This window comes from Salvelinus namaycush, chromosome 30 (assembly GCF_016432855.1).
Source record: "Salvelinus namaycush isolate Seneca chromosome 30, SaNama_1.0, whole genome shotgun sequence".
NCBI classification, from domain to species: domain Eukaryota; kingdom Metazoa; phylum Chordata; class Actinopteri; order Salmoniformes; family Salmonidae; genus Salvelinus; species Salvelinus namaycush.
The window spans coordinates 12,600,016-12,626,791 of NC_052336.1; the positions used below are offsets into that span (position 1 = coordinate 12,600,016).

Consider the following 26,776-nt stretch of genomic DNA (forward strand, 5'->3'; position numbering starts at 1 on the left):
TGAAAAAGGGACGTTTCTTTTTTTGCTGAGTTTATATCACTTTTGCAACAAACTGTCAAAATGAAGACCAGAATTGACGTGTTTCACTATAACTAAGCCTAAAACATTTATTTTTTATTTTTATGAAAGTTACTCTTTAAGGCCAGGATTCAATCAGATTAGAGTTAACCCGCAATACCCGACAAACGCATAGCTTATCATTGCTTTTGTTTAGGCGATGTCGGAGGTGTAACTGCATTGGTGCTGTCAAATTGGTGAGTGGCTGCTGTTGGGGTCATTGTGACGAAACCACACCCATCCTTATATCCCACCCGCGTTAGTTCAGAATGAGAAAGTGTCGGACATACAGAAATGACACGCAAATTGAAAATCATAAAACAAAATAACGATTGATATCAGCCTAATCAAGGTTTAGTGGCCTAATATTCTGAACAATAATCCCTCCTATGATTGAAAGCTAGCTGTAATCATCAGAAGGCATATGAATCCCAACACAACAGCAGAACAACAATAATGGATGGTAGTAATGTCTCAGTATGCACTTTGGGCTGCAAAACAGGTTCTTTACAAAGAATAAATGTAAAATAAATATCAATATGGAAAGCACCTCCACACCACACCTGTCAACTCCCACTGCTTGCCCTTGTACAGTACATTTAGTGTTTTAAGCAAAAGGGTACAGTACACACCTATATTCGAGTGTGACACAACGCGTTATTACCTAACACCTGAAAACAATGAAACATCCTGTCCAGCTCCAGATATTCTCTTTTGTTTTTATTAGTCTCCTCACTATTTGAGCTCACAAACAGAAACTTAACAGCTTGTGTGCTGGCTTTGAAGAATAATAAGGATGGGGAGGCTGATGTGCACCTCTCTCCCCTGTGAGCATGCCTGCCTGTGAGGAGGATAGGGAAACAGAGGACTGGCGTACGCCACAGATGAAGTGATCCTCGTGAGGAGGAGGAGGCACATTGAAGCAGATGCAGAGAAATGTGAGAGGGTGTCAGTGAGACTGGTGATGACGCGCTCATGGCTGCGGAGAGCTGGCGAGGCCGCGGCCCTGGCTCTGACTCACCTCATCCCCACGAGGCCTCCTGGCTGACGTCACTCGGCGGGCTGTGGCATTTCACTTGCAGGCAGGCGCACTCGAACCCTCTCCTCTAAAAGACTCACACAAATGTGTACACTCCCTCCTGCAGTCTCATTCACGCACAGCCTCTTTTCTGGCATATTGCTGTTTATTGCTGCTCATGTCAATACTCTTGTCTACCTAATGATTCCCTCTTAACCCTCAGCCAAAACCTTCTGGCTACTTAGTGCTGGAAACAGATGTGAATGGCTGGGTATACCATTTTATCATGTCTCCAAGATGAAATTAAATGAAAAACAATCACACTGGACTAGATCACCAACTGTTTTCTCCAGAAAAGTGACAGTTTTAGTCTGTTTGCCACCTACGCACAGGTCTCATGATGCAATAGTTGCATCACATTATTCAATGGGGTTTGGGCTGACCAATTTGGTTTATACCTTTTGTTAAGTTGGTGAAATCGTCACTGTTTTTACTACTCAGGGGAAAATGAATGTACTGTGCATTAAAGGACCATGATGCTGCAGGTTTGTGTACATTGGTGGCCTCTCCTTTTGAATGAAAACTATGCAAGAGAACAACACACACAAACACCACAAGTTAACAAAGCATAGAACAGTAAGAGGCAGGGGTAAGTTGCAATTAAATCATAAGTGGGCATCCTCAAACGTGGAAATTGTACATTATTATCTCGCCTGGCAAATAATGCATCAGTGGTAATTGCTGTGGCACTTACGACTTGTTTTGATCAATTACTTGTAATCAGCAATAATCATATAATTTGCCTGGTAGAAACCAGAAATACCAACGACTATTCCGGTCTCTTTTTTTGCCCTGCCTCCTCTTGCTCCCTTTCTTTCTCTCTGGTAAAATGTCAAGCATGCGGTAAAATAACCAACTGCCTGATTCAATGGTAATTGTATCTGTTAATAATGAATAAGAACAGTCTTAGTCATGCTGCTGGGCTGCAAGAGTGAATGTTTTGATGTGGAATATTAGACTAAAAATCATTGTGTTAAAACTGAGATGGAAGATACAGTAGTTTTAGCTGTGTGTGTGTACGAGTGTGTGCATGTGATGTGATTCAGTCAGAGGAGGCTGGTGAGAGGAGCTATAGGAGGATAGGCTCATTGTGATGGCTGGAATGGAATAAAATGGCGGTTTCCGTGGAATAAAATGTGGTTTCCATATGTTTGATGTGTTTATACTATTCCATTTATTCCATTCCAGCCATTACAATGAGCCCATCCTCCTATAGCTCTTCCCACCAGCCTCCGCTGGATTCCATATTTGTGTTGTACATACTGTACTGTACTTCAAATGCATCAAAGATAGTAGCCACTCAATGAACCATTATTATCCAAAGATATTGACAGAGCTGCGGTTCAACAATGCCATTCAAAACTACAAAAATATAGTCGGTTAACTTCTTATGGCTGCAGGGTCAGTATTGAGTAGCTTGGATGAAAGGTGCACAGAGGTGCCCATAGTAAACTGCCTGCTCCTCAGTCCCAGTTGCTAATATATGCATATTATTATTTGTATTGGATAGAAAACACTCTGAAGTTTCTAAAACTGTTTGAATGATGTCTGTGAGTATAACATAACTCATATGGCAGGCAAAAACCTGAGAAGAAATCCAAACAGGAAGTGGGAATTCTGAGGTTGGTAGATTTTCAACACAGCCCCTATTGAACAAACAGTGGGATATGGATGAGTTTGCACTTCCTACGGCTTCTACTAGATGTCAACAGTCTGTAGAACCTTGTCTGATGCCTCTACTGTGAAGTGGGGCCGAAGGAGACAGGAAATAGTCAGGTTTACCATGACCTGGCCATGATCTGACCATGCGCGTTCACATGAGGGAGCTCTGTTCCATCGCATATCTGAAGTCAATGTAATTCTCAGGTTGGACCGTTACTGAAGATTTATGTTAAAAACATTCTAAAGAGTGATTCAATACATCGTTTGACATGTTTCTACTGACTGTTACGGAACTTTTTGACATTTCGTCAGCTTTTAGTGAACGCGCTTTCTGACTTTGGACTTGTTTACCAAATACGCTAACAAAAATAGGTATTTGGACATAAATGATGGACATTACCGAACAAAACAAACATTTCTTGTGGAAGTGGGAGTCCTGGGAGTGCATTCCGATGAAGATCAGCAAAGGTAAGTGAAGATTTATAATGCTTTTTATGAGTTTTGTTGACTGCACAATTTGGCGGGTAACTGTATGGCTTCCTTTTGTGGCTGAACGCTGTTCTCAGATTATTGAATATTGTGCTTTTGCTGTAAAGCTTTTTGAAATCTGACACAGCGGTTGCATTAAGAACAAGTGTATCTTTAATTCTATGTAAAACATGTATCTTTCATCAAAGTTTATGATGAGTATTTATGTTATTTGACGTGGCTCTCTGCAATTTCTCCGGATACTTTGGAGGCATTTCTGAACATGGTGCCAATGTAAACTGAGATTTTTGGATATAAATATGAGCTTTATCGAACAAAACATATATGTATTGTGTAACATGAAGTCCTATAAGTGTCATCTGATGAAGATCATCAAAGGTTAGTGATTCATTTTATCTCTATTTCTGCTTTTTGTGACTCCTGTCTTTGGCTGGAAAAATGACTGTTTTTCTGTGATTTTGCGGTGACCTACCATAATCGTTTGTGGTGCTTTCGCTGTAAAGCCTATTTGAAATCGGACACATTGGTGTGATTAACAACAAGATTACCTTTAAAATGGTATAAGATACATGTATGTTTGAGGAATTTTAATTATGAGATTTCTGTTGTTTGAGTTTGGCGCCCTGCACTTTCACTGGGTGTTGTCATATCATCCCGTTAACGGGATTGCAGCCATAAGATGTTTTAAGGATAAAATATATTATTACAATAATTGTATGTTCCTGACTCCACTAGAGATCCTTATTTTTTGACCAATTAGGATCACCCATTTCTCTGTCGGTTACAAAGCAGAGCGCTGTTAAAGTGGAGCTTAATTTCATGTGGGGCAGCTGTTGGTTTGTGCTGTGACTCAGGCCTGTGGCGGCCAAGGAGCCGATGACCATCTGGCCAAGAGGGTCCTCATTGGTCATGTTTATTTATCCTCCATGTTTTGACCAGTGGAGGCTGCTGAGGGAAGGACGGCTCACAATAATGGCTGGAATGGCGCGAATGGGATGGCATGAAACATGGAAACCATGTGTTTGATACTATTCCACTCCAGCCATTACCACAAACCCATCCTCCCCAATTAAGGTGCCACCAACCTCCTGTGATTTTGACCCATAGCGAACACATTTTTTAAATGATCTTTGACACTTGATCATGCTGTTGCATAAATCATTTCAGCTACACTATGCAGCACAGTGGAATAATATAGGCCTGATCACAAGTGTTTCAATTCACCTGGGACCAGATTGATTCTGGTAACACTGTGGATCAAACAGACAAGGTGACAGTGTAAAACGAGGAAGGAGTCATCATAAAGACATAAAAAGGTTTAACAGAGGAGTGGAGGAATCATAGGAACCTTCCCTCTCATCATCTAATTACATGCTCCATCACAGCTCACAAATCCAACACCAGGGATCATTAACAGTCTCTTTGGCCCTGATTAAAAAAGGAATCACCCTCCCCGCTAACTGCATTAGAGTTCACTAACGATGAGAGACAGATGCCGTGACCATTATAGACAGACCACAGGACTCCTATTGGTACACTGCTCCAGCAATCTGACACACCAACAGGGTAGCTGCTGATAAGCTGCCAGGAGAGACCAGGCTGAGGAGGACTCCATTTGGGCCATACAGGAGGATGTGCTGCTTTGTATGGAGTAAATGACACCTGCAACAAACCCTGCCATTACCTAAGGGTGATTGTTATGTTTGCAACCTCCAATTCACTGTCCTCTTAAAATGGTGCCGTGGTGAGAGCCCATGGACAACCACTTGGAATATTACAGGTCGCAGTGCAAATGTGATTTTCCTAGAGAACGATAATGCAGCCAAAGTGGAGGGGCCGCTGGACTGAGTCAGGGCCCCCCACTGAGGAAGATGATTTTATTCTGCCGCCACTATTCAATACGTTGCCTCATTGGTGTTGATTACTGATAGCTCCTGGTTTCTGGGCTTTGTCATTCCACACTGTGCCAAAGAATCCTCCTGTCAGTGTGATTTCCTTTAAAGCACCTGACAATTTTGTTATTTTAACAAACGACCAATAAAAAGAGATTGGTAAAAAATAACCCATCTCAATTAATCTATTCCCATGTACGAAAATAAATTGCATTTTTCAAAACTCCAAATTCATAAATGGACTTTGGTGAAGCCTTAACCAACATACTTTTTCCAATAGCCATACTGTGCTTACAAGCTAGAGCAGATCTAACCTCAGGCCTGGAGAATTTACTGATGAGGAAAAACTCCTGGCCCCAAATCCTATAGTAATGTCTGTGCCCTGTGTAAATTACATTACAGACTGAGCACAAGTTATTCCTCTAGCTCTTGGACTTCTCAGCCTGTCCAGTATGTTGATCATTATTATATGAGCAGAGTGATGTGGAATTCAGTCCATTCATACAGTCCACTAGGGAGTCGGTGACCTGTCCAGGGTATCTACTCTCCTGAGACGAGACCATACTACCTCAGGTTACTATGTCATCGATCATTATTATATGAGCAGAGTGATGTGGAATTCAGTCCATTCATACAGTCCACTGGGGAGTCGGTGACCGGTCCAGGGTATCTACTCTCCTGAGACGAGACCATACTACCTCAGGTTACTATGTCGTCTGACAACGCAGAGGGGTGCATTCTATTACAGGTGAGAATAAAATAGATTATTTTGAGAACAGACTGAGTCAGAGGGTGGATATTTATGGTTGGGTTCAAGGCATTAGCTATGCATTCTCAGGAGGGGGAGGACTTCATAAATACTATTTTAATTTAATATTTTATTTTCCATATCCAAGTTTTAATTGAAAGTCAGCCAAATGCAGCAGAAGCCCCCCCTACAGTAGCTGTGCTCCCCGGCTCCGCTTCAATGTCTGTCTCCTCCCACAGCCCCTGCGTCATTCACAAAAATAATTCAAATGGCTTTGACCTCAAAGCCTTTTTCATTGAGAAATCTTTTTATAGCAGGAGCAGCAGAGACAGGCGGGAGTGAGTGAGAGCAGGAGGGTGAGAGTTGTGGGGGGAGGGGGTTTGCAGACTGTGCTGTCCTTACCTGAGCCACTGCTTCTGCTCCTCTGCATCTCTCAGAGGGGGAGCCATTGGCCGGCACATGTGTCTGTTTCATCTCGTGTGACGAGCTATTGGCCAAGATACATATCTCTTCTGGTTTGGATAGTGAAAAATTGTCTGGAGCAAGCATCAGTCAGACCTTGCAACTATTGAACAGTAAACCATTGGCTGGAATAGCCCTCTGGTTAGGGATTGGCTAGAGAAGGCTTTTGGCTTAAGCTACAGCAGTGCAGACAGGTTGAGTGAAACAGTGAGCTTGTCTTGGGAACAGGCAAAAATACTTCAGCTCCTTTGTTCATCTACCAGTTTAGCAAGAATGCACCGCACACACACACAGCCTACACACTCATGTACTGTAGAGCTCCGATTCCATTGGTTGGGTCATGGACATGTCTTCAATCATTGACGTTTTCCCAATTTCAAGAGGATGTCATTTTTTCAGCCATACTCATTGAATCTTAACATGATTCTACCCGCTTTTCTCATTAAATGCATATTTCATATATTATCTTTCTTTTATTTTCTTCATTCTATGCTCCCTTTTTCAAAGCTATGGATAGTGTTCCAAGACTTGTTATCATAAATAAAATGTCCCTTTTCCAAGGTGACTCGACAGCGGGGATCCAGCGTGCACGCCCAACCTCCAGAAATAGCCCACCCCCCACCACCATACCATCTCCACTCAGCCCACTCAGGATTTCACATAATGGACAAAAGGTGTCTAATTATGGCTAATTAGAATGAATGCAAGCAGGTATCTCATTACTTGCCCAGATATTCTGTTGACTCACATTTGTAATTGGTACATTAAAAGAAACAGCACGCAAAGTCAGGGTGGAGTTAGGCGATGAATGTATTCATTTTGGTCTAGAATGAGCAGCCCAAAGCTAATGCACAGAGCAGGTAACAGCATTCTTTCATTGCCCCTCCCATTGTAAATATAGCCAAATTTGTGGAAACATCTGGAAAAGTGTCAAATCGTTGTTAATGTAGAAAACAGATCCATTCATAGCCTTATCCTTTGTCTCCTGACAGAAAGGCTTATTCCAATATGGTCAAGGCTGTCAAATCTATTCCTTTTTGAGACATATAATAAACAACCGAAGCATACACAGAGAAAAGGACTGGATTTCATTTATTATTTGCATTCAGTTACAGTTTTCCTCTGTAAATCCTCTCAGAAAACTGAGGTGAGTTAAGAAATCGGTTTTGTGAGTTTGTTCCTATGGCAACTGACCCAATACACACCTTTTGTTAGTACATGGGGACGGACGTGTGTAACTCTTGTCTGCACACTGAAAGACTTAGCCAGAAACGGGCTTCTGAGAACTGATTAACATCTTCCTGGTAGGTATTACTTATTACTTGGTAGTAATTCAATCCATGGATTGATACATGGCTGTTAATAATAGAGCAAGTTATCCCAATGACTGTTCACTTAAGCCACTGTTTCCATGGTAATTGAGAACATACAAGCACAGGTCAGTCTCATTTACAACCATTGACATATCTGCTTTATGCTCATCCCCCTCTACACAAGATTAACTCAATTGATGTTCACAATGTACAGTCGTGGCCAAAAGTTTTGAGAATGACAAATATTAATTTTCAAAGTCTGCTGCCTCAGTTTGTATGATGGCAATTTGCATATACTCCAGAATGTTAAGAAGAGTGATCAGATGAATTGCAATTAATTGCAAAGTCCCTCTTTGCCATGCAAATTAACTGAATCCACCAAAACATTTCCACTGCATTTCAGCCCTGCCACAAAAGGACCAGCTGACATGTCAGTGATTCTCTCGTTAACACAGGTGTAAGTGTTGACGAGGACAAAGCTGGAGATCACTCTGTCATGCTGATTGAATTTGAATAACAGACTGGAAGCTTGAAAAGGAGGGTGGTGCTTGGAATCATTGTTCTTCCTCTGTCAACCATGGTTACCTGCAAGGAAACACGTGCCGTCATCCTTGCTTTGCACAAAAAGGGCTTCACAGGCAAGGATATTGTTGCCAGTAAGATTGCACCTAAATCAACCATTTATTGGATCATCAAGAAGTTCAAGGAGAGAGGTTCAATTGTTGTGAAGAAGGCTTCAGGGCGCCCAAGAAAGTCCAGCAAGCGCCAGGACCGTCTCCTAAAGTTGATTCAGCTGCGGGATCGGGGCACTACCAGTACAACAGCTTGCTCAGGAATGGCAGCAGGTAGGTGTGAGTGCATCTGCACGCACAGTGAGCCAAAGACTTTTGGAGGATGGCCTGGTGTCAAGAAGGGCAGCAATGAAGCCACTTCTCTCCAGGAAAAACATCAGGACAGACTGATATTCTGCAAACGGTACAGGGATTGGACTGCTGAGGACTGGAGTAAAGTCATTTTCTCTGATGAATCCCCTTTCCAATTGTTTGGGGCATCCGGAAAAAAGCTTGTCCGGAGAAGACAAGGTGAGCGCTACCATCAGTCCTGTGTCATGCCAACAGTAAAGCATCCTGAGACCATTCATGTGTGGGGTTGCTTCTCAGCCAAGGGAGTGGGCTCACTCACAATTTTGCCTAAGAACACAGCCATGAATAAAGAATGGTACCAACACATCCTCCGAGAGCAACTTCTCCCAACCATCCAGGAACAGTTTTGTGACGAACAATGCCTTTTCCAGCATGATGGAGCACCTTGCCATAAGGCAAAAGTGATAACTATGTGGCTCGGAGAACAAAACATCGATATTTTGGGTCCATGGCCAGGAAACTCCCCAGACCTTTAATCCCATTGAGAACGTGTGGTCAATCCTCAAGAGGCGGGTGGACAAACAAAAACCCACAAATTCTGACAAACTCCAAGCATTGATTATGCAAGAATGGGCTGCCATCAGTCAGGATGTGGCCCAGAAGTTAATTGACAGCATGCCAGGGCGGATTGCATAGGTCTTGAAAAAGAAGGGTCAACACTGCAAATATTGACTCCTTGCATCAACTTTATGTAATTGTCAATAAAAGCCTTTGACACTTATGAAATGCTTGTAATTATACTTCAGTGTTCCATAGTAACATCTGACAAAAATACCTAAAGACACTGAAGCAGCAAACTTTGTGAAAATTAATATTTGTGTCATTCAACACTTTTGGCCACAACTGTACATTACAAGTCTTAATATTAACAAATCAGGATCCATGAACAAGAGCATGCAGTGTAAAACAGAGAAAACTGACAACAATTTTTGACCGCTTTAGTTAATACAAAATACTTGATAGATTTGAGTGTAAAGAAGAATGTGGAATTTGCTACGTGTTGAGGGGTCATTCCTTACTAGTAAAAGACAAAAGCTGACAGGTTACGAGAAGTGGGGAGAAACAAAGCAACGTTTGTTAAATTGGTTAAAGTTAGACAAACTTGGGAGAACTGAAGAAAGCTTTAATTTGGTCAGGTGGCAGAGAGGGTGTACAGGAAGGAAAAGGCAGATGATGTGTACAGGTGCTGGCGGATATCTACAGAAGAATTTATGGTTTGAATTGTCACCAGTTGCACGATTATGAGTCATAGTTATATAGTGGTCATCAAAAGGGAGAGAGTCACATTTTGAGTTTTGAATTCAGATTCCACACACCAGGTGTTCCACGTCTGAATCATTCCTGATTAGAGGGGAGGAATGGGGGTCTACAGAGTAAGGGGCTTAGAACCCTTGGACCATCCATTAAAGAACAGATCAAACAGGATTACCATTCTTATTTCAAATTGAATTCAAATAACCATGACGACTGTGTGACGTCAAAATTTTACATACGGCATTGTTTCGCAGAAGATTAAAACAGAAAACGCATTTAAACACAGTTAAATGTTACTTGTGCTGTTTAGTTTCCAAGGTAACAAGAAGTGTATATTTAGAGTGTACAGAACGAGGCAGAGGGGAAGAAAAGTGTTGATCCTCTTGATGGAGCAATTACAAATAGACAAAGTCCAATAGTACAGATCAAAACACCTCATCTGTTAACAGTTGGAGGAGAAGGCTCATGAACGAAACAGTCATCCGCTCATTCACCGCCACTTGTGACACTTGAGTCACTTGGTATTTAAAGACATTACTGATTCATGCAGTGCAGTGCAGTGCAGTGCAGTACACATTCGGCCAAAACTACCTAGGAAGTTGTCATCTCATTGCTGGAGTATACAGACATCAGTGAGTGAGGTTAGTGCCTACATCCGTTGATCTGGATACTCATCAGTCGGTTGGAGGCAACATTGTTCTGATTAATTAATTAGTCAAAAGAGCAAAGACATTATGGGTTCAGCCAACGGGGAGAACTGAGGAAACTCAGAATTCAAGACAGAACTGTTACTGTATGCAACTGTGTCAGCTCAGCCATAAAGTAATGCAGTACAAATTGAGTGAGTGAGTGGGAGAGAGACTTTTTGTCTTCCATATCTCCGGCTTCAGCCTAGGTTGAACAAACCCGGCTTCAGCCAAGGTTGAAGATACCCAGATTAGAATATTTCGAAAAATAAACAGATTCATGGGACCAGCGCCGTTGCTAACTAGCATAGCTGACCCCTTTGTTTTCTAATTCTTTCTCATTTATGCAAAGAGTTATGGGATATTAGAATCCTTGTCTTAACCTTTGATATCTTCAACTCAGCACAATTGTGTTTCCTATACTTCAAGTAGTGTACACAAGTCACTTAAACTAAATGAAATAAATACTCAGTGCCAACACACAGTATACTACGAACTAAAGAGCACATGCCTACATGGATTGTTGACTATTAGTGCATGGCAGTTAAATACCAGTCAGCCTCAGAGTTCCACCATTAACAAGGCACTTGTTCTGTATGTCACCCGACCGACACCAGTGAGACTGTGCCTGGATATGATCAGTATGCTCGTATCTGACGAAGACCAGCCTGGTGGTTCTGTAGTCTAGTTAAAAAACAAGGAAGATTTAATTGGTGCAGGTTGAGGCCAAGTTCCAGAGGGTTATTGTTTGAATGCTGCCCTGAGTTTGGCTGAGCGTCCCCGTGGATTCTCCAGTACATCTTCTGCCTGTGGCATCAGCACCCCTCTCTGGAGGTCAACCCAATGACCACTGTCCTTTTCCCCATCCTTCTCTTCTTCCTCCTCCCATCGCTGGACTCTCTGACGGAGACTCCGACGGGGTGGGGCACCTACATCCTCTCCATGGAGAAAACGCTTTACCAAGCGGTCCTCTAGTGAATGGAAGGTCAGCACACAGAGGCGGCCGCCAGGTTTAAGCATTGTCTGAGCAGTGCAGAGTCCAGCATGCAGTTCATTCAGCTCATCATTGACAAACATACGCAGCGCCTGAAATGTCTTGGTGGCAACGTGTGAGGGCCGCTGAAGCCGATCTTTGCGGGCATAGAGAGCGCTGGCTGCAAAAGATCCTAGAGACAAAGAAATGCTTTTATTTGAAATAAATCAAACAAATGACATGAAGCATTTATATAGCGCAGGAAGCATGTTATTCACCTGGAGAGCAGCATACCTGAAATGTTTCACATTCTATCCAGGAGACACATGCTTCTCAGCAACAGACCAAAAGTCTCACAGCTCTCTAATGACGCTTAGTTTTTAACCTAACTCCCAGTCTGAATAAGCCCCAATCATAGCCACATTTTCCCATATCCTGTCCAGGCTGCAGCTTTAATATGTGATTGACAATGACAGTAAGTAAAACCTGTAAATAAACAGGTGCTTGTGATAATATTGAAAATAAAGTTGTGGTTCTCTTTCAGCCATGTTCAGACAGACTGTGTTCAAGTAAGCTCAGATGGTCATGTTTGCATTTGGTACTGTTTGAAGTGCCACAAAACAATCTGTGCTGGGTGAAGAGCACGACCACTTCTCCCTGCTCCCTGGCACTGATTGACAGTCAAGGGGTCCAGACCGCAGTGCCTTCCTGGCTGCTGAAGCACTGCTCTGTTTCCTATCTGGAGATTTGGTGTCCACTGTCCAGAGTAATGCCAGCATTGACGTAGGACCCAGCCCATGTGTGTACGTGAGAGGAGAAGAGAGGGAGGGCGGGAGAGAGAGCGCAAGAGGGGGAGAGAGAGAAAAAGCGAGGAAAGAGAGAGAGAGAGAGAGAGAGAGAGCAGTGTGGCATTTCTCTCCTCCTGCGTTCAACAGCACTGACTGTGAGTCACCCAGCAATCAATAGAAAACCTGCGCTGCGGCCGTGGCCCAGCTTCACCAAGTTGTACTCTCTCTCTCTAATTCATCTTTCAAGGGTCCCACAGCTAGAGTGCATGAGAGAAAAAAAAGCAAAGATGCCACAAAGCAGCAGACTGGGAAAGCTAACACAAATCTAGCTACATCCAAACAATCTCATTGATCAACTGAACAGGCTGAACAAATAGCATTGCCAAACAGACACCAAATCCTCCAGACCTGTTGGAGGCAGCGGAGTTCTGAAACCCCTCTGGGATGTAGTGGTTATTACCATTTTATAAGACCAATCACTTTTTCTTCATCGCTAATGGATAAATAATATTCTAAAAATACTTTTGTCTAATGTTATTTGCTACAACCCTGACATAAAATCTGGAAGAATGACAAAAAAGCATAATTATTAACGAAGAATTTAGTCTAAGAAACATAAGAATGCCCATGTTTAAATACATTTCTTCTCCAGGTGATGTTATCCCTGGTGATTGTCTGGTCCGAAGGCTGATGTGATGGACTCTGTCTTGCTATGAAATGAAAGGGTATCGCTGAGCTGGATATGTTCTTTTCCATCTCATTTGTTTCTATAAAGGGGGTCAGGGAAAGGGATTCACTTCACAATCATATTACAGCAATTGCTTCTCAATAAGGACAGTACTGCACTGTGGAACAACACACCACTAAAGATAAGGGATCCTAATTACATGGCTTCAGTTGGAGTCCTGGAAGAACCATTCCTAGGCAGCCATACGCTGCATGTTTATGCACAAGAGTATTTCAGAGTGATGCTTGATTATTAGTTCATAAATCCTGTGTTCTATAAAGCAGTGAGGCACTTGAGGATGTATTACATCATTAATATTGTCAGCGCTTGAGGCATGAGTTCAACGGACTGCTCGTGAACTCTCCATGGAGCTTGGGCTTGTGCCGTGGTGATTATTTGTTTCTGTGAGCTGAAACCACCGCCTCATTCACGGTCTGTGGTTAGTGAAACACCACCGCCAAATGTCACCAAGTTGCAGACACCATGACGAGGATAGAAAACATTCTCAACATTACTTAGAATTCACATTAGAATGTTATTCTTTTGAGGTTGTTTAACACTGGAAAAGTGTGATTTAGAAATCAACACAGCATTGCAATTCTAAGGGCTGTTCATTTGTAATTGAAGAAAACTAGGGTGTCCATTTAGCTGGGCAAACTTCACACTGACACAATGCATTTATTGCGAGGCAAACAGCCATTACTAACCACATCCGTCACGTGAGTGAATGTTGGGTTGAAAGGCCACACACTCCTACAACAGTCAATCATGTTATCCTCACTAGCTGTGTCCATCACCATATCAAGGATGTGCCTGTTCACTCTGCTGCGTTAACTCTCAACACCTTGAGTCCATTTGAGATGCATTAGTGGTTGGCTGCACCACTCTGACCCAGTGAATAGCAGAGCCTATATGGCAGGGGTAGACAACTAGATTCATCCGCGGGCCTATTTTTGTCGGAGCGGATGGTCAGGGGGCCGGAACATAATTAGAATAATTTTACACTGCAAATATGACTACATCTCAGCCTAAGAAGAGATTGTTATTTTCAAATACAATCATTTCATACCTTGATTACATTGAGCCATGACATATAAAACTTTTTTTTGTTGAGAATTAAACACATTTTTAGCTGAATTCCTGGATGTTACGGTCTTATTTGACAAAATAACGTGTTGCTGACCCCTGCTATATGGGCTAAATGGATTGCACTCCAGAATATTATGTTAGGAGTTCTTAAAAAAATATATGTATATATGAAAACATTTTAGAGGCCTCAGCTGTGTGGGTTTACACAAAGGAAGGAAGAGAGAGACAAGGGGATGTATGGAGGGAGGGAGTGAGTGGGGGGAGTAAAAGGCTCTCAAGGCACCTGTCATTATGGTGTCTCAACACCTTCAACAACCCAACCACCACTGCTTAATTTGTAACAAAATAGATGCTGGGGTGCAAGCGAGAGGGGGTAGGGAGGACTCATTAGGCATTACTGTTGACTCTGGCAGGGAAGGGGGAGGGCGACAATCGGCTTAGAATTAATATATTGGAGCCATAACTGAAGCAAAACTGTATGATTGTGTTATGCAAATGTATGTAAGCTAAACACACAAAATGAATTCTAATAGTCTAATATTTGATCTGTTAGTGGATTGTTGCTTTTGTTCATCACACCCCGAAAATGTTTAGTTGTATTCATATCAATTTATATAACCTATGGGTTGGTTAAGTCATATTTATTTGACTGGTTTGTCTATTTCTGTGGTGTTTTTCTCCTCATGAAATCAGATCCATGTCCTTTAGCTAGCTCTGCTAAAGAGGTTTATAAACAGATTAATCAAATTCAAATTTCGGAATTACGTTCAGTACAATTAACTCTGAATGGCTCTATTGAGGCAGGAACTATTTGATTTAGTACGTCACTACATTTTCATAATACAGGTGAATGGAAAGGAAATGGAGGCAGGGCTACTACTCCCTATAGAAGAGCTGCAGGGCTACTACTCCTTATAGAAGAGCTGCAGGGCTACTACTCCTTATAGAAGAGCTGCAGGGCTACTACTCCTTATAGAAGAGCTGCAGGGCTACTACTCCTTATAGAAGGGCTGCAGGGCTACTACTCCTTATAGAAGGGCTGCAGGGCTACTACTCCTTATAGAAGGGCTGCAGGGCTACTACTCCTTATAGACGAGCTGCAGGGCTACTACTCCTTATAGAAGGGCTGCAGGGCTACTACTCCTTATAGAAGAGCTGCAGGGCTACTACTCCTTATAGAAGAGCTGCAGGGCTACTACTCCTTATAGAAGAGCTGCAGGGCTACTACTCCTTATAGAAGAGCTGCAGGGCTACTACTCCTTATAGAAGAGCTGCAGGGCTACTACTCCTTATAGAAGAGCTGCAGGGCTACTACTCCTTATAGAAGAGCTGCAGGGCTACTACTCCTTATAGAAGAGCTGCAGGGCTACTACTCCTTATAGAAGGGCTGCAGGGCTACTACTCCTTATAGAAGGGCTGCAGGGCTACTACTCCTTATAGAAGAGCTGCAGGGCTACTACTCCTTATAGAAGAGCTGCAGGGCTACTACTCCTTATAGAAGGGCTGCAGGGCTACTACTCCTTATAGAAGAGCTGCAGGGCTACTACTCCTTATAGAAGAGCTGCAGGGCTACTACTCCTTATAGAAGAGCTGCAGGGCTACTACTCCTTATAGAAGAGCTGCAGGGCTATCGGTAGCAAACACAGTGTTGAGCCCTGGCTCAAAACAAGCTCTGCACACCAACATGGCCAAACAGTCTGGAACCCTTCCTGCCACTGTAGTCTATGGGGCTTAAGAGATCTGCATCCTGATCTAAGTGTGCCTGCAAAAAGGTAGAGAGATGGAGAGAGAAAAAGAAAGACCCGTCCAATAAACCTACAGCACACTATCATTTCGGTCCTGAACACCCCCCAACCATTGCGCTACAAAGTGTGCCCCCTTACACAAATACAACCTTCCCTCCCCTCCACCCACATGGCATTCTTCCCTAGGCAACGGTGTCACCAGCAGCCTAGCTGACCCCCTGGGACCCGCACGAGTCAGGACCTCTTGGATTGATTGGAATAAAGATTGCTGGTGACTCGCTCTGCTCTTCAAGAGATCAAACAACTATCCTCCCTCACACCTGTTCTCCCTGTGTGACGCACGTAGCGCCTAGCTCCGTAACAGCCATTGAGAAGACCTCTCTTTCTAGCTTTCAGAGGCAAAAAAAACATTTACAAAAATGCATTAAAAAATTATGATCCATCCTCAATCTGTGCATGAGTGTGTGTGCATGTGTGTGAACGAGACGGGCTGCGGGGATGGGCATAAAATGAGGTAGGGTGGGAAACGAAATCAAAAGCAACAAAGGGGAGGAGGAAGATGGGAATGAGGGAAGGGAGAATGGGGGCTCGTGTGAAAAAGAGAGGTAGTCACACTCTACGCCAGACGCATCTCTCCTCCTTATTAATAGTAATCTCATCAGGAAAGGGGTGTGAGAGGCATCCAAAACCCAGACAGGAGAGGATGATGCTTGAGATTAGAGCCATCGTGATTTTTCCCCAGACAAATAGGTCCCACAGGGAGACAGGGGCTTAATATTTCCCTACCGTTTCTGCCCTGAGCCTCTAAGACGATGTAGGGAATTAATGAGGGTACCTGCCACCACGCTGGCCAGCTGCTGTGTCCGGGTGATGGGGTAGACACTGCGTGCCTCCACCATTGCCGAGGCTATTTTCCTGGCGTGCCTCTCCTCCCCATAGGCAGTGAGGATGGACGCAAGAGCCTGTTGATCTAAGGCGTTCACAACGTCAGCGGCGCAGGGCATGTCGGGGTACCTACACACAAAGAAGAGCCCAATTAGACTGCTTGACGTCACGTCCTTGCTGACAGCGGCGAAGTCTGACATATCTCAGACACAGATGAAAACCTCTGTGGCTAACAAGGGAGATGTAGCCAGTGGCAGAGCCATATGTCTATTTTGCCAGTTCATTTGTCTCCATTTACTCATCGACAGGTTCTCGGGTACATCTCATTAGAGAAACATAATTAATATGGATAAAAATACATAAATAGAACTACAACAAAGTGTTGGGTGGGAAAGACATTTAACGCTTTAGATGAATAATGTGCCAATGATCATACATATCAAGTGTCATTTTAGTTGGTGCTGGAGAAAACAAATGCGAAAGGTTATGTCAGAGGAAAAATCAATGCTGACCTCTGCATATTAAAATTCCACAAACGCCTCAGATTTGAATGCATAGAAAAGGAGCAGGCATACAAAAATCACCTGTACAGTAGACCTTGAAATAAACAGTGTAGACTACTATCTACAGTTGAAGTCGGAAGTTTACATACACCTTAGACAAATACATTTAAACTCAGGTTTTCACAATTCCTGACATTTAATCCTAGTAAAAATTCCATGTCTTAGGTCAGTTAGGATCACCACTTTATTTTAAGAATGTGAAATGTCAGAATAATAGTAGAGAGAATGATTTATTTCAGCTTTTTTTCTTTCATCACATTCCCAGTGGGTCAAAAGTTTACATACACTCAATTAGAATTTGGTAGCATTGCCTTTAAATTGGGTCAAACGTTTCAGGTAGCATTCCACAAGCTTCCCACAATAAGTTGGGTGAATTTTGGCCCATTCCTCCTGACAAAGCTGGTGTACCTGAGTTAGGTTTATAGGTCTCCTTGCTCGCACAAGCTTTTTCAGTTCTGCACACAAATTTTCTATAGGATTGAAGTCAGGGCTTTGTGATGGCCACTCCAATACCTTGACTTTGTTGTCCTTCAGCCATTTTGCCACAACTTCGGAAGTATGCTTGGGGTCATTGTCCATTTGGAAGACCCATTTGCGACCAAGCTTGAACTTCCTGACTGATGTTTTGAGATGTTGCTTCAATATATCCACATCATTTTCCTACCTCATGATACCTCATGATGCCATCTATTTTGGGAAGTGCACCAGTCCCTCCTGCAGCAAAGCACCACCACAACATGATGCTGCCACCCCCGTGCTTCACAGTTGGAATGGTGTTCTTCGGATTGCAAGTCTCCCCACCAAACATAACGATGGTCATTATGGCCAAACGGTTCTATTTCGGTTTCATCCGACCAGAGGACATTTCTCCAAAAAGTACAATCTTTGTCCCCATGTGCAGTTGCAAACTGTAGTCTGGCTTTTTCTCCCCAATTTTGTGGTATCAAATTGTTAGTAGTTACTGTCTTGTCTCATCGCTACAAGTTCCGTACTTGCTCGGAAGAGACGAAGGTCGAGAGCCATGCGTCCTCCGAAACACAACCCAACCAAGCCGCACTGCTTCTTAACACAGCGCGCATCCAACCCGGAAGCCAGCCGCACCAATGTGTCGGAGGAAACACCTGCGCGATGAGACAAGGATATCCCTACCGGCCAAACCCTCCCTAACCCGGACGACGCTAGGCCAATTGTGCGTCGCCCCATGGACCTCCCGGTTCGCGGCCGGCTGCGACAGAGCCTGGGCTCGAACCCAGAGTCTCTGGTAGCACATGACTACATCACAGTGCTAGCTGTGCCACCAGAGACTCTGGGTTAGACCACAGTACCACCCGGGAGGCCTAGTCTGGCTTTTTAATGGCGGTTTTGGAGCAGTGGCTTCTTCCTTGCTGAGGTTATGTCCATATAGGACTAATTTTACTGTGGATATAGATACTTTTGTACCTGTTTCCTCCAGTATCTTCACAAGGTCCTTCGCTGTTGTTCTGGGATTGATTTGCACTTTTCGCACCAAAGTACGTTCATCTCTAGGAGACAGAACAAGTCTCCTTCCTGAGAGGTATGACGGCTGCGTGGTCCCATGGTGTTTATACTTGCGTACTATTGTTTGTACAGATGAACGTGGTACCTTCAGGTGTTTGGAAATTGCTCCCAAGGATGAACCAGACTTGTGGAGGTCTCCAAGTCTTGGCTGATTTCATAAAATTTTCCCATGATGTCAAGCAGAGGCACTGCGTTTGAAGGTACGCCTTGAAATACATCCACAGGTACACCTCCAATTGACTCAAATGTTGCCAATTTGCCAATCAGAAGCTTCTAAAGCCATGACATCATTTTCTGGAATTTTCCAAGCTGTTTAAAGGCACAGTCAACTGAGTTTATGTAAACTTCTGACCCACTAGAATTGTGATCTGTCTGTAAACAATTGTTGGAAAAATTACTTGTGTCATGCACAAAGTAGATGTCCTAACCGACTTGCCAAAACTATAGTTTGTCAACAAGAAATGTGTGGAGTGGTTGAAAAACTAGTTTTAATGCCTCCAACCTAAGAGTATGTAAACTTCCGACTTCAACTGTATAAACTTGAGATCTGCCATATGAACAATTATTGAACGAGCTTCATTGGTCATTTCAACTAGGGTAACAGAACGAGGGTAATATAATAAATAATTTTTAAAGGAATATGAATTACAATAAAATGCCTTGAGTAGGTGCGTTTAGTACAATTGTCATACCTTATCATAACCTAAAAACAAAGGATATTTTGCTCCATGTCTGTTTATGTTGTCATAAAAGACAAAAATATGTAGCTTCAAACGGTGTTTAAAATACATTGCCTACGAGGTTCCTCAAATGGGGAAAAAATAAACCACATAATTGACCGAGATGGGTTTTTACAGTGTAAATGGGAGGTAAAGATAAAGAACAGATGCAAGCCCTTATATGTTGTCCATCTACAACAGCAAGAGTGACTCATTCCTTCATCGAACACTAACATGATATACTAGTTCATGAACCACTCTGCTTTGCATCGATCATTTTCCTTTTGCTGCTGTAAGGGTTGGCTGATGCGGCGGAATCCTACTGATTATACAATAACAATTGCCGTTCCTCTCCGCAGAAACATAATACCTGTCCATTTGAAAGCTCATGTCAAATCACTGTCAAAGTCCTCGGAGGCAAGGATAGATTGATAGACTACAAGTTCCAGGCCTCATGAGTGCTCAATGCTCAAATACACACACACACACACACACACACACACACACACACACACACACACACACACACACACACACACACACACACACACACACACACACACACACACACACACACACACACACACACACACACACACACACACACACACACACACATACACACACCTATGGGAATAAATTGTTGACCCAAATTACTTTCCTCTCATGCCAGTGACAGAAGCAGGGAAATAAAATTACCACCACAGATTATAAAATTTCCCAGCATGAAGTAGGAAGGAGATGCCGTATGTGTGTTGAGGAACACATACTATGTTAGAGTAATCTGGGCTGAAGGTAGTTCAATGTATCCTCCAGACACATAGGCCTATATAATTAATCATCACTGATACTACCCTATAATACATAGTGATGGACAGAAAATGACAATAATGCTTTGTGCAACTTGTGGCGAAATCCTGCACGGAGCCTTCACCGTGCGCTGCCACTTTAAGAGCGCATCAGCAGTGTAGGTGTGATTATGCGTGGTCCCACCTTTCTGCATCCATCCTCATGTCCAGAGGGCCATCCTTACTGAGGGAGAAGCCTCTCTCGGGACAGTCCATCTGCATGGAGGAGCAGCCAGCATCCAGAAGAACAGCATCCACACTACCTGACTGCAACCTCAGTCTAGACAGCAGGGCTCCCAGCTCACTGAAACGCCCCAGTAACGGATGCACCCGGCCACTGGGGGAGGCAGGGAAGGAGGGAGGGGGGGGGGGGGGGGAAGAAAACCTTTCATCAGATAATTAAATGTCAGGAAAGAGACATGGAGAAATGGGTACAAATTATGTAAACACATTCAACACAGGTCAGAAATACTGTACAAGAATTTGTACAAAAACTCCTGTTGACACTTCCTGTTTATTATGAATGCTAATGAGACAAATAAAAAGCACTATAAAAACCTTTAAAGCAAAAGTGGTTGACAGAAAAAGTCAGCCTTTCCTTGCTGTTCAACACCTGTCTCCTCTGGACCCCATCCCCATGCAAATCCTTCCTGTACAACACACAGCCCTGTACAAGACACAGCCTCCTGCCGCACACACAGGTAGTGGGATGCATTTTTCATGTGACCTTTTCAGATAGTCAGCAGAGATGATGGCTGGTGTGAGCTAGAGGGGCAGCCATAAATCAGCCTGAGGGGTCACCCAACACTGGCAGACAAAAAGGGAGAGACAGAGGCAGGGTTTTAGACACCACACCAACCTGACATATAACGTCTTCCACATCTCAGCACCGCAGACAATTGCGATTCCTCCTCATCTAACCTCCTCTAGTCTCCTCTCAATAGTCTTGTTGAAATTAAATAAAAGACCCCCATTGCTGCAATAAAGATATAATAGCAGTGGCCATCTCGATAAGGTCTCTCCCACTAACGGCTTAGCAAGCAGGCCTTGGGGTCCTTGTGTATATACACCCACTGACGCTTGAGAGACCAAGGGTTGAGTTTAGCATCTCGCCCGCGCTGTCAGGCCAGGGCTTTTCCTTATCATGCTCTAGAAGTTTTTCATTCTTCGCTGCAGTCATTAATATGCTGTAAAATCTATAGCAAGGCATTCTCCACACCCACGTGCTTCACAGACCCGTCCACCCTCTCCCGGTCCCATCTCAACAGAGCAGTGCCCCCAGACAGAGCAACCATGCCTACTGTGTACCAATGCAGTATACAGTAAGACCTTATGTCAATATGCTGAGAATTTATGGCTTCTGCAGCTCATTGGTTTAAGGCCGTTTTCATCAATCAGGACTCTTGATGCATTTCACTCCCTTCAGAGACTGAAGACCCCTAAAAAGTTACATTGGCTATAAAATGTAATAAAGTGTAGGAAAACTGAAGGGATATCATATTATCCATACATTGTTTCATGGACATAACATCTAAAATTGACATACCTTTGTTATCCCCCTAATTCAATTAAACTTGGATACCATGGTAAACAACACAGTGTGTGGAGATACATTTAATTTCATCCAGGTAGTTGACTTGTTTAAATGCATCGTAAGGTTTAATCATAAACTTGGTTTGGTACAGATGGTGTCGTGTCAACTCTTCTAGCCTCCTCCACAAATCTTACATTGTCTTCAGCAATAAGGCAGGCAGGCTAGGAGAGGAGGTGGATTAAGCATTGAAGAGACAAAGACCCTAACAAACTGTTCTTATAGTAGTTGTGGCTAAAACGTGTTGAACTACAAAAGATTATAATGGAGCTTTCTTAGTAAGGGATTTTAATCTATGGACTTTATTAATTGATAATTGCAAGAGATGAGACACTGGCCAAGTGGGCAATTTCCTTATCATACCATTTTCAGTTACTATATTTAAGATCCTGGTACTTTTTTTCTACACACCCTCAGCTATGCCGGTTGAACTCCCCAACACGCTGAGGAGGCTCCGATGCTCTGTTTCTGTGAGCCACAGAAGGATTTAAGAATATGCAAAACAGTCACAACGTTTTTTATTGATTAACTTCTTTATGTGGCTTAGACACATGGTTGGATATATAAATGCCTTATGTAAGGTGTTATATTATTATTATTGTTATATTATTATATTATTATAACACGACCAGTTTCGGTAGTGTGTGTGTGTGTGTGTGTGTGTGTGTGTGTGTGTGTGTGTGTGTGTGTGTGTGTGTGTGTGTGTGTGTGTGTGTGGTCCAAGTATAGGCTTATAATTGCTTTAGTGTCACGTTCTGACCATAGTTCTTTTGTGTTTTCTTTGTTTTAGTTCTTTTGTGTTTTCTTTGTTTTAGTGTTGGTCAGGACGTGAGCTGAGTGGGCATTCTATGTTGTGTGTCTAGTTTTCCGTTTCTATGTTTGGCCTGATATGGTTCTCAATCAGAGGCAGGTGTTAGTCATTGTCTCTGATTGGGAACCATATTTAGGTAGCCTGTTTTGTGTTGGGTTTTGTGGGTGGTTGTCTTCATGTCTTCGTGTGTCTGCACCAGACAGAACTGTTTTGGTTTTTTCACATTTTGTTGTTTTGTAGTGTTCACGTTTATTGGCTTTAATTAAAAATGATGAACACTAACCACGCTGCGCTTTGGTCCGATTCTTCGTCCACAGAAGAAAGCCGTTACATTTAGAGAACTGATCTATATGTAATTGTGCAACCCACAACATTGACATCATTCTTAACTTATAACTGAATAAAAGGTTGTTGTTGTTTTAAATGCCATCTCCCCTGGTCCACCTACAACATGTTAAATGATTGAAGAGAAGGCCACATTGGGGCATATGGTGGATTGAATGACCTTAAGTAATGCTGGACGATGCCCTGCCCTGCTGAGTGAGGTAACAGGGCTCAGGCAGGGCAGGCAGGGCAACCTTGTTTAAAAAATAATGATGAACTGGTTATTGTTACAACCACTCTCCTTCACGTGCATGTGTCAAACTATGGCCAGTAGGGACTTCCCTCTGGACAAGGTAGACCCCAATGCCCCAGGGTGGTGACTGGGGTTACTGTCCTGCAAAGAGCGCCATTCGTCAGAGGAGATGTTAACACTGAGGCTCTGACTGTCTGTAGTCACTACAACTTCCATGTCACATATCACATTAAAAGGGGTTTTGGGAACTGCTTCCATTTAAGTTCCATTAGGGTCTTCAGGAAGTGTGAAGATTGGCCATTAAATGGCGAAACTTCCGTCTTTCTTAATCAACACCCTGTTCCAATTTCTGTCAAGGTTCTCCACAAGTGCTCAGCCTGCATCTATTTTTGCTACTTGCCCCAGAAGATGTCCCCAGTTGTCCACAAATGTGATAAAGAAAGCCCTTCCCCTGTCTGTGCACTGTAGGCCAATCCTGGGAGTAAGTATTGGTGGTAGTATTGGTGCCCTGGAGCAGGACCTTAATAAAGGAACAGAGCTTTGAGCTGCTGCAGTCTTCTTCATATGAACGTCTGTCACCTGTTTATCTGGGTTTGAAGTAGAGCAGATAAGGGTTTGCCTACACATATTCTGTCATTGTAAATAAGAATTAGTTCTTTACTGACTTGCCTAGTTAAATAAAGGTTAAATTAAAAAATAATTAAAAATACAATTCCTCTGTTGGTTTGTTTAATCTTTTAAGCGCTTCCTCTGACGGATGACACAAATGCACAGTACGGATGTACTGTGTAAAGATCGTGTCCTTTTTTCCATTTTCATGACTGTAACCTGAACACATTACACAAAAATGCACTATTTTCAGCAGCACTTGAAAACACACATCCGCAGATGCCATTCCCCTCCCAACGCCCCATCTTGAGGTAAAAGTGCCAGGAGTCCTCACCGTTGAGTGCTAAGTGTGTGTGTGTGTGTGTGTGTGTGTGTGTGTGTGTGTGTGTGTGTGTGTGTGTGTGTGTGTGTGTGTGTGTGTGTGTGTCCAACGTGACGCGCTGCTTCTCCACAAATCAAGTCTGAAATATTCCCCAGTGCTGACCTGCTCAGCTCCTCTACCTGCGTCACTAAGGCCTAAGACAAGATGCTGATTGATTGCTTTCAGCAGGGGAGCAGTGATGAAAATATCTACAGGACATGAAAAAAGAACACACACAAAGTACCACCGGCGAAAGATGCTTGTGTTTGGTTTGGAATGTGAACTTAAGCAACCTCAACTCTAGAAGTTTAAACTAAACTTAAAAATAAACAAATGTAGCATGTATGTGTTTAAGATGTAAGCCTCAGACTAAAGAGAGTTAGAGCTACGTAGAGTCTCAGTAGAGTGCCACAACTAATGTCGTTTCCTCTTTCTTCTCCCTGGTAGGCCTATTCACTAGATTTCTTATGGATTGTCGCCCTAGGAGAGTGGATCGGTGTCTATAGTAAACATGATACATCAGGTTATTTGCTAAATGCTAATCACCCCATGCAAATCAATGACATACAGACACCTAGTAATTTACTTTCTCTTTTTCCCCCCAGATGTGGCTTTAGTTAATTTTCTACCTAAAAGTTGCACACACATAAAGCCCCCTGTACGTAAGTAATAGCAATAACAAAGATATCTCTGGTAATAGACTAGTGCGTAGAATCTCCACAATATTGTCACACCCAGAATAGAGAATTAAGTCTCAACATTAGGGCCTGGACAATAACAGTATTGCAATACTCAGTGTCGTGGCAAGGAAACAAAACACAAAGCGGATTTACCTTCTTTAGGAAAACAGCCCTAATATTGGAAACAAACAACAACATGATGTCATTCAGAGTTACATGTATTGATTTTTGAAGCTCAAGCACACACTATTTCACATACAGCAGGTTTATAAAGGACCAAAGACTTTGATCTGCTTCGCGTTTCCATTTTTGGCAAGGAAATATTGCGATATATATTGCGATACTGGTATCGTCCCAGGCCTTCTTTCATTTTGATTTTGGCTCAAATGAAAATGTGCAACTGATTTGCCCATTGCTTGATGTTTCAGCATTGTCTCAATGAAGAGTTCAGCGTTCGACTAGCCATGTGTGACATGTACGAGCAGTTACAAGCCTGATAGAGTTTGCGGCAGGCTTCATACCGTAGTAGTACGGATGAAGCCTGAGTTGGAATCTGAAGCTAATTGAAGCTGGTTAGCTTTAGAAAACACTGAGTAGATCCAGCTTCCTTCGTAGGATACCCCTCAGACCACTGCAACCAATGTGAAAGTTGTCAGGGCGTCTACTACGCTAGAAAATCTAACTCTTCCTCTGGGCACTAATCTAAGCAACTACATAAGTGCAGATTCACATCGCTCTTCAATAGTTTGCATCAAGGCTGTACTTTTTGCAAGGCAAAAGAGAAGTGAAATCAGTGAGGATAGAAATACGAGCGAGAGAGAAGAGAACGCTCTCCAGCCCTGTTGTGTGGAGGCATTGCGTGGGCTGCAAGGGTCTTTTATACAGGCTTCCAATAATATTAGCTAATTGCTAGATTTCTCTCCTCTCAACTCAAATCGTGAGTGGGTGTGGAAGGGTTTATAGCTGGGGTATATTGCTGCTGACAGAATGGCGTACTCTGATTTTCTCTCTTCCGTCTCATCCCCCTCTCATAGGCGCGTATCTGTAGCAGACATTCCCCCCGAGAGAGGTTTCCCCGGAATCTACGTAAAAGAATTCCTACCCACGCCATGGTCTTAGGAACATCTCATTTTCATCCTCCCTCATGCGCTCTCGCTCGCTCTCGCACACACTCTCTCCCTCATTATTAAACACAGTGGCCCGGTGTCTCCCTCCTCTCTCTTCGAAGTTTGCTGGGCTCTCCTCTCTCTTTACCTCCCACTCACCACTGACGGAACCTCAGTGGGAGGCAGCATCTCCCTCACACTGGGGCCGTGGGCCCCTGTTCTGACAAATGAGACGCCAGGCCCACCAGCTAAGCGTGGGGGGACTGGGTTTAAGTCTCCCTGACACAATGGATGTGGATGGATTGTGAAACGAGGGGCTTTAGCAGCAGTTACTCAGTGGTTCATTTTTTTTCAGGGTTTGAGGGTTGGCAAGGAGGTGTAGAGGGTTGAGAGGTGGGATGCATGCAAAAGGCTGTATTGTGATCTAGCTAACCTTCAATCTAAACTATGATCCATAAATTGTTGACTGTATAACTTTGAGGGGAAATAACCCACATAACAGCATTAACAATGCAAGCACATACCAATCACATTCGGCCGTAGAGATATTGTGAATCAGACTTCATTAGAGTGTCTATTCTGTTTTGTAGTGTCACTTCAA

General features: G+C 43.1%; 1 protein-coding gene across 1 annotated transcript in view; it reads right to left on the reverse strand.

Annotated features, from left to right (window-relative positions):
- Positions 1 to 9,374: 9,374 nt before the first annotated feature.
- Positions 9,375 to 26,776, reverse strand: part of LOC120025326 (12S rRNA N4-methylcytidine methyltransferase-like) — a 60,603-nt gene continuing 43,201 nt past the window's right edge. The window contains exons 4-6 of the mRNA XM_038969847.1: positions 20,586 to 20,777; positions 16,722 to 16,900; positions 9,375 to 11,730 (exon numbers count right to left, since the gene is read on the reverse strand). Of these exons, the coding sequence (XP_038825775.1) occupies positions 11,306 to 11,730; positions 16,722 to 16,900; positions 20,586 to 20,777 (796 nt within the window). The 3' untranslated portion in view covers positions 9,375 to 11,305. The remainder of the gene's footprint in view (positions 11,731 to 16,721; positions 16,901 to 20,585; positions 20,778 to 26,776) is intronic.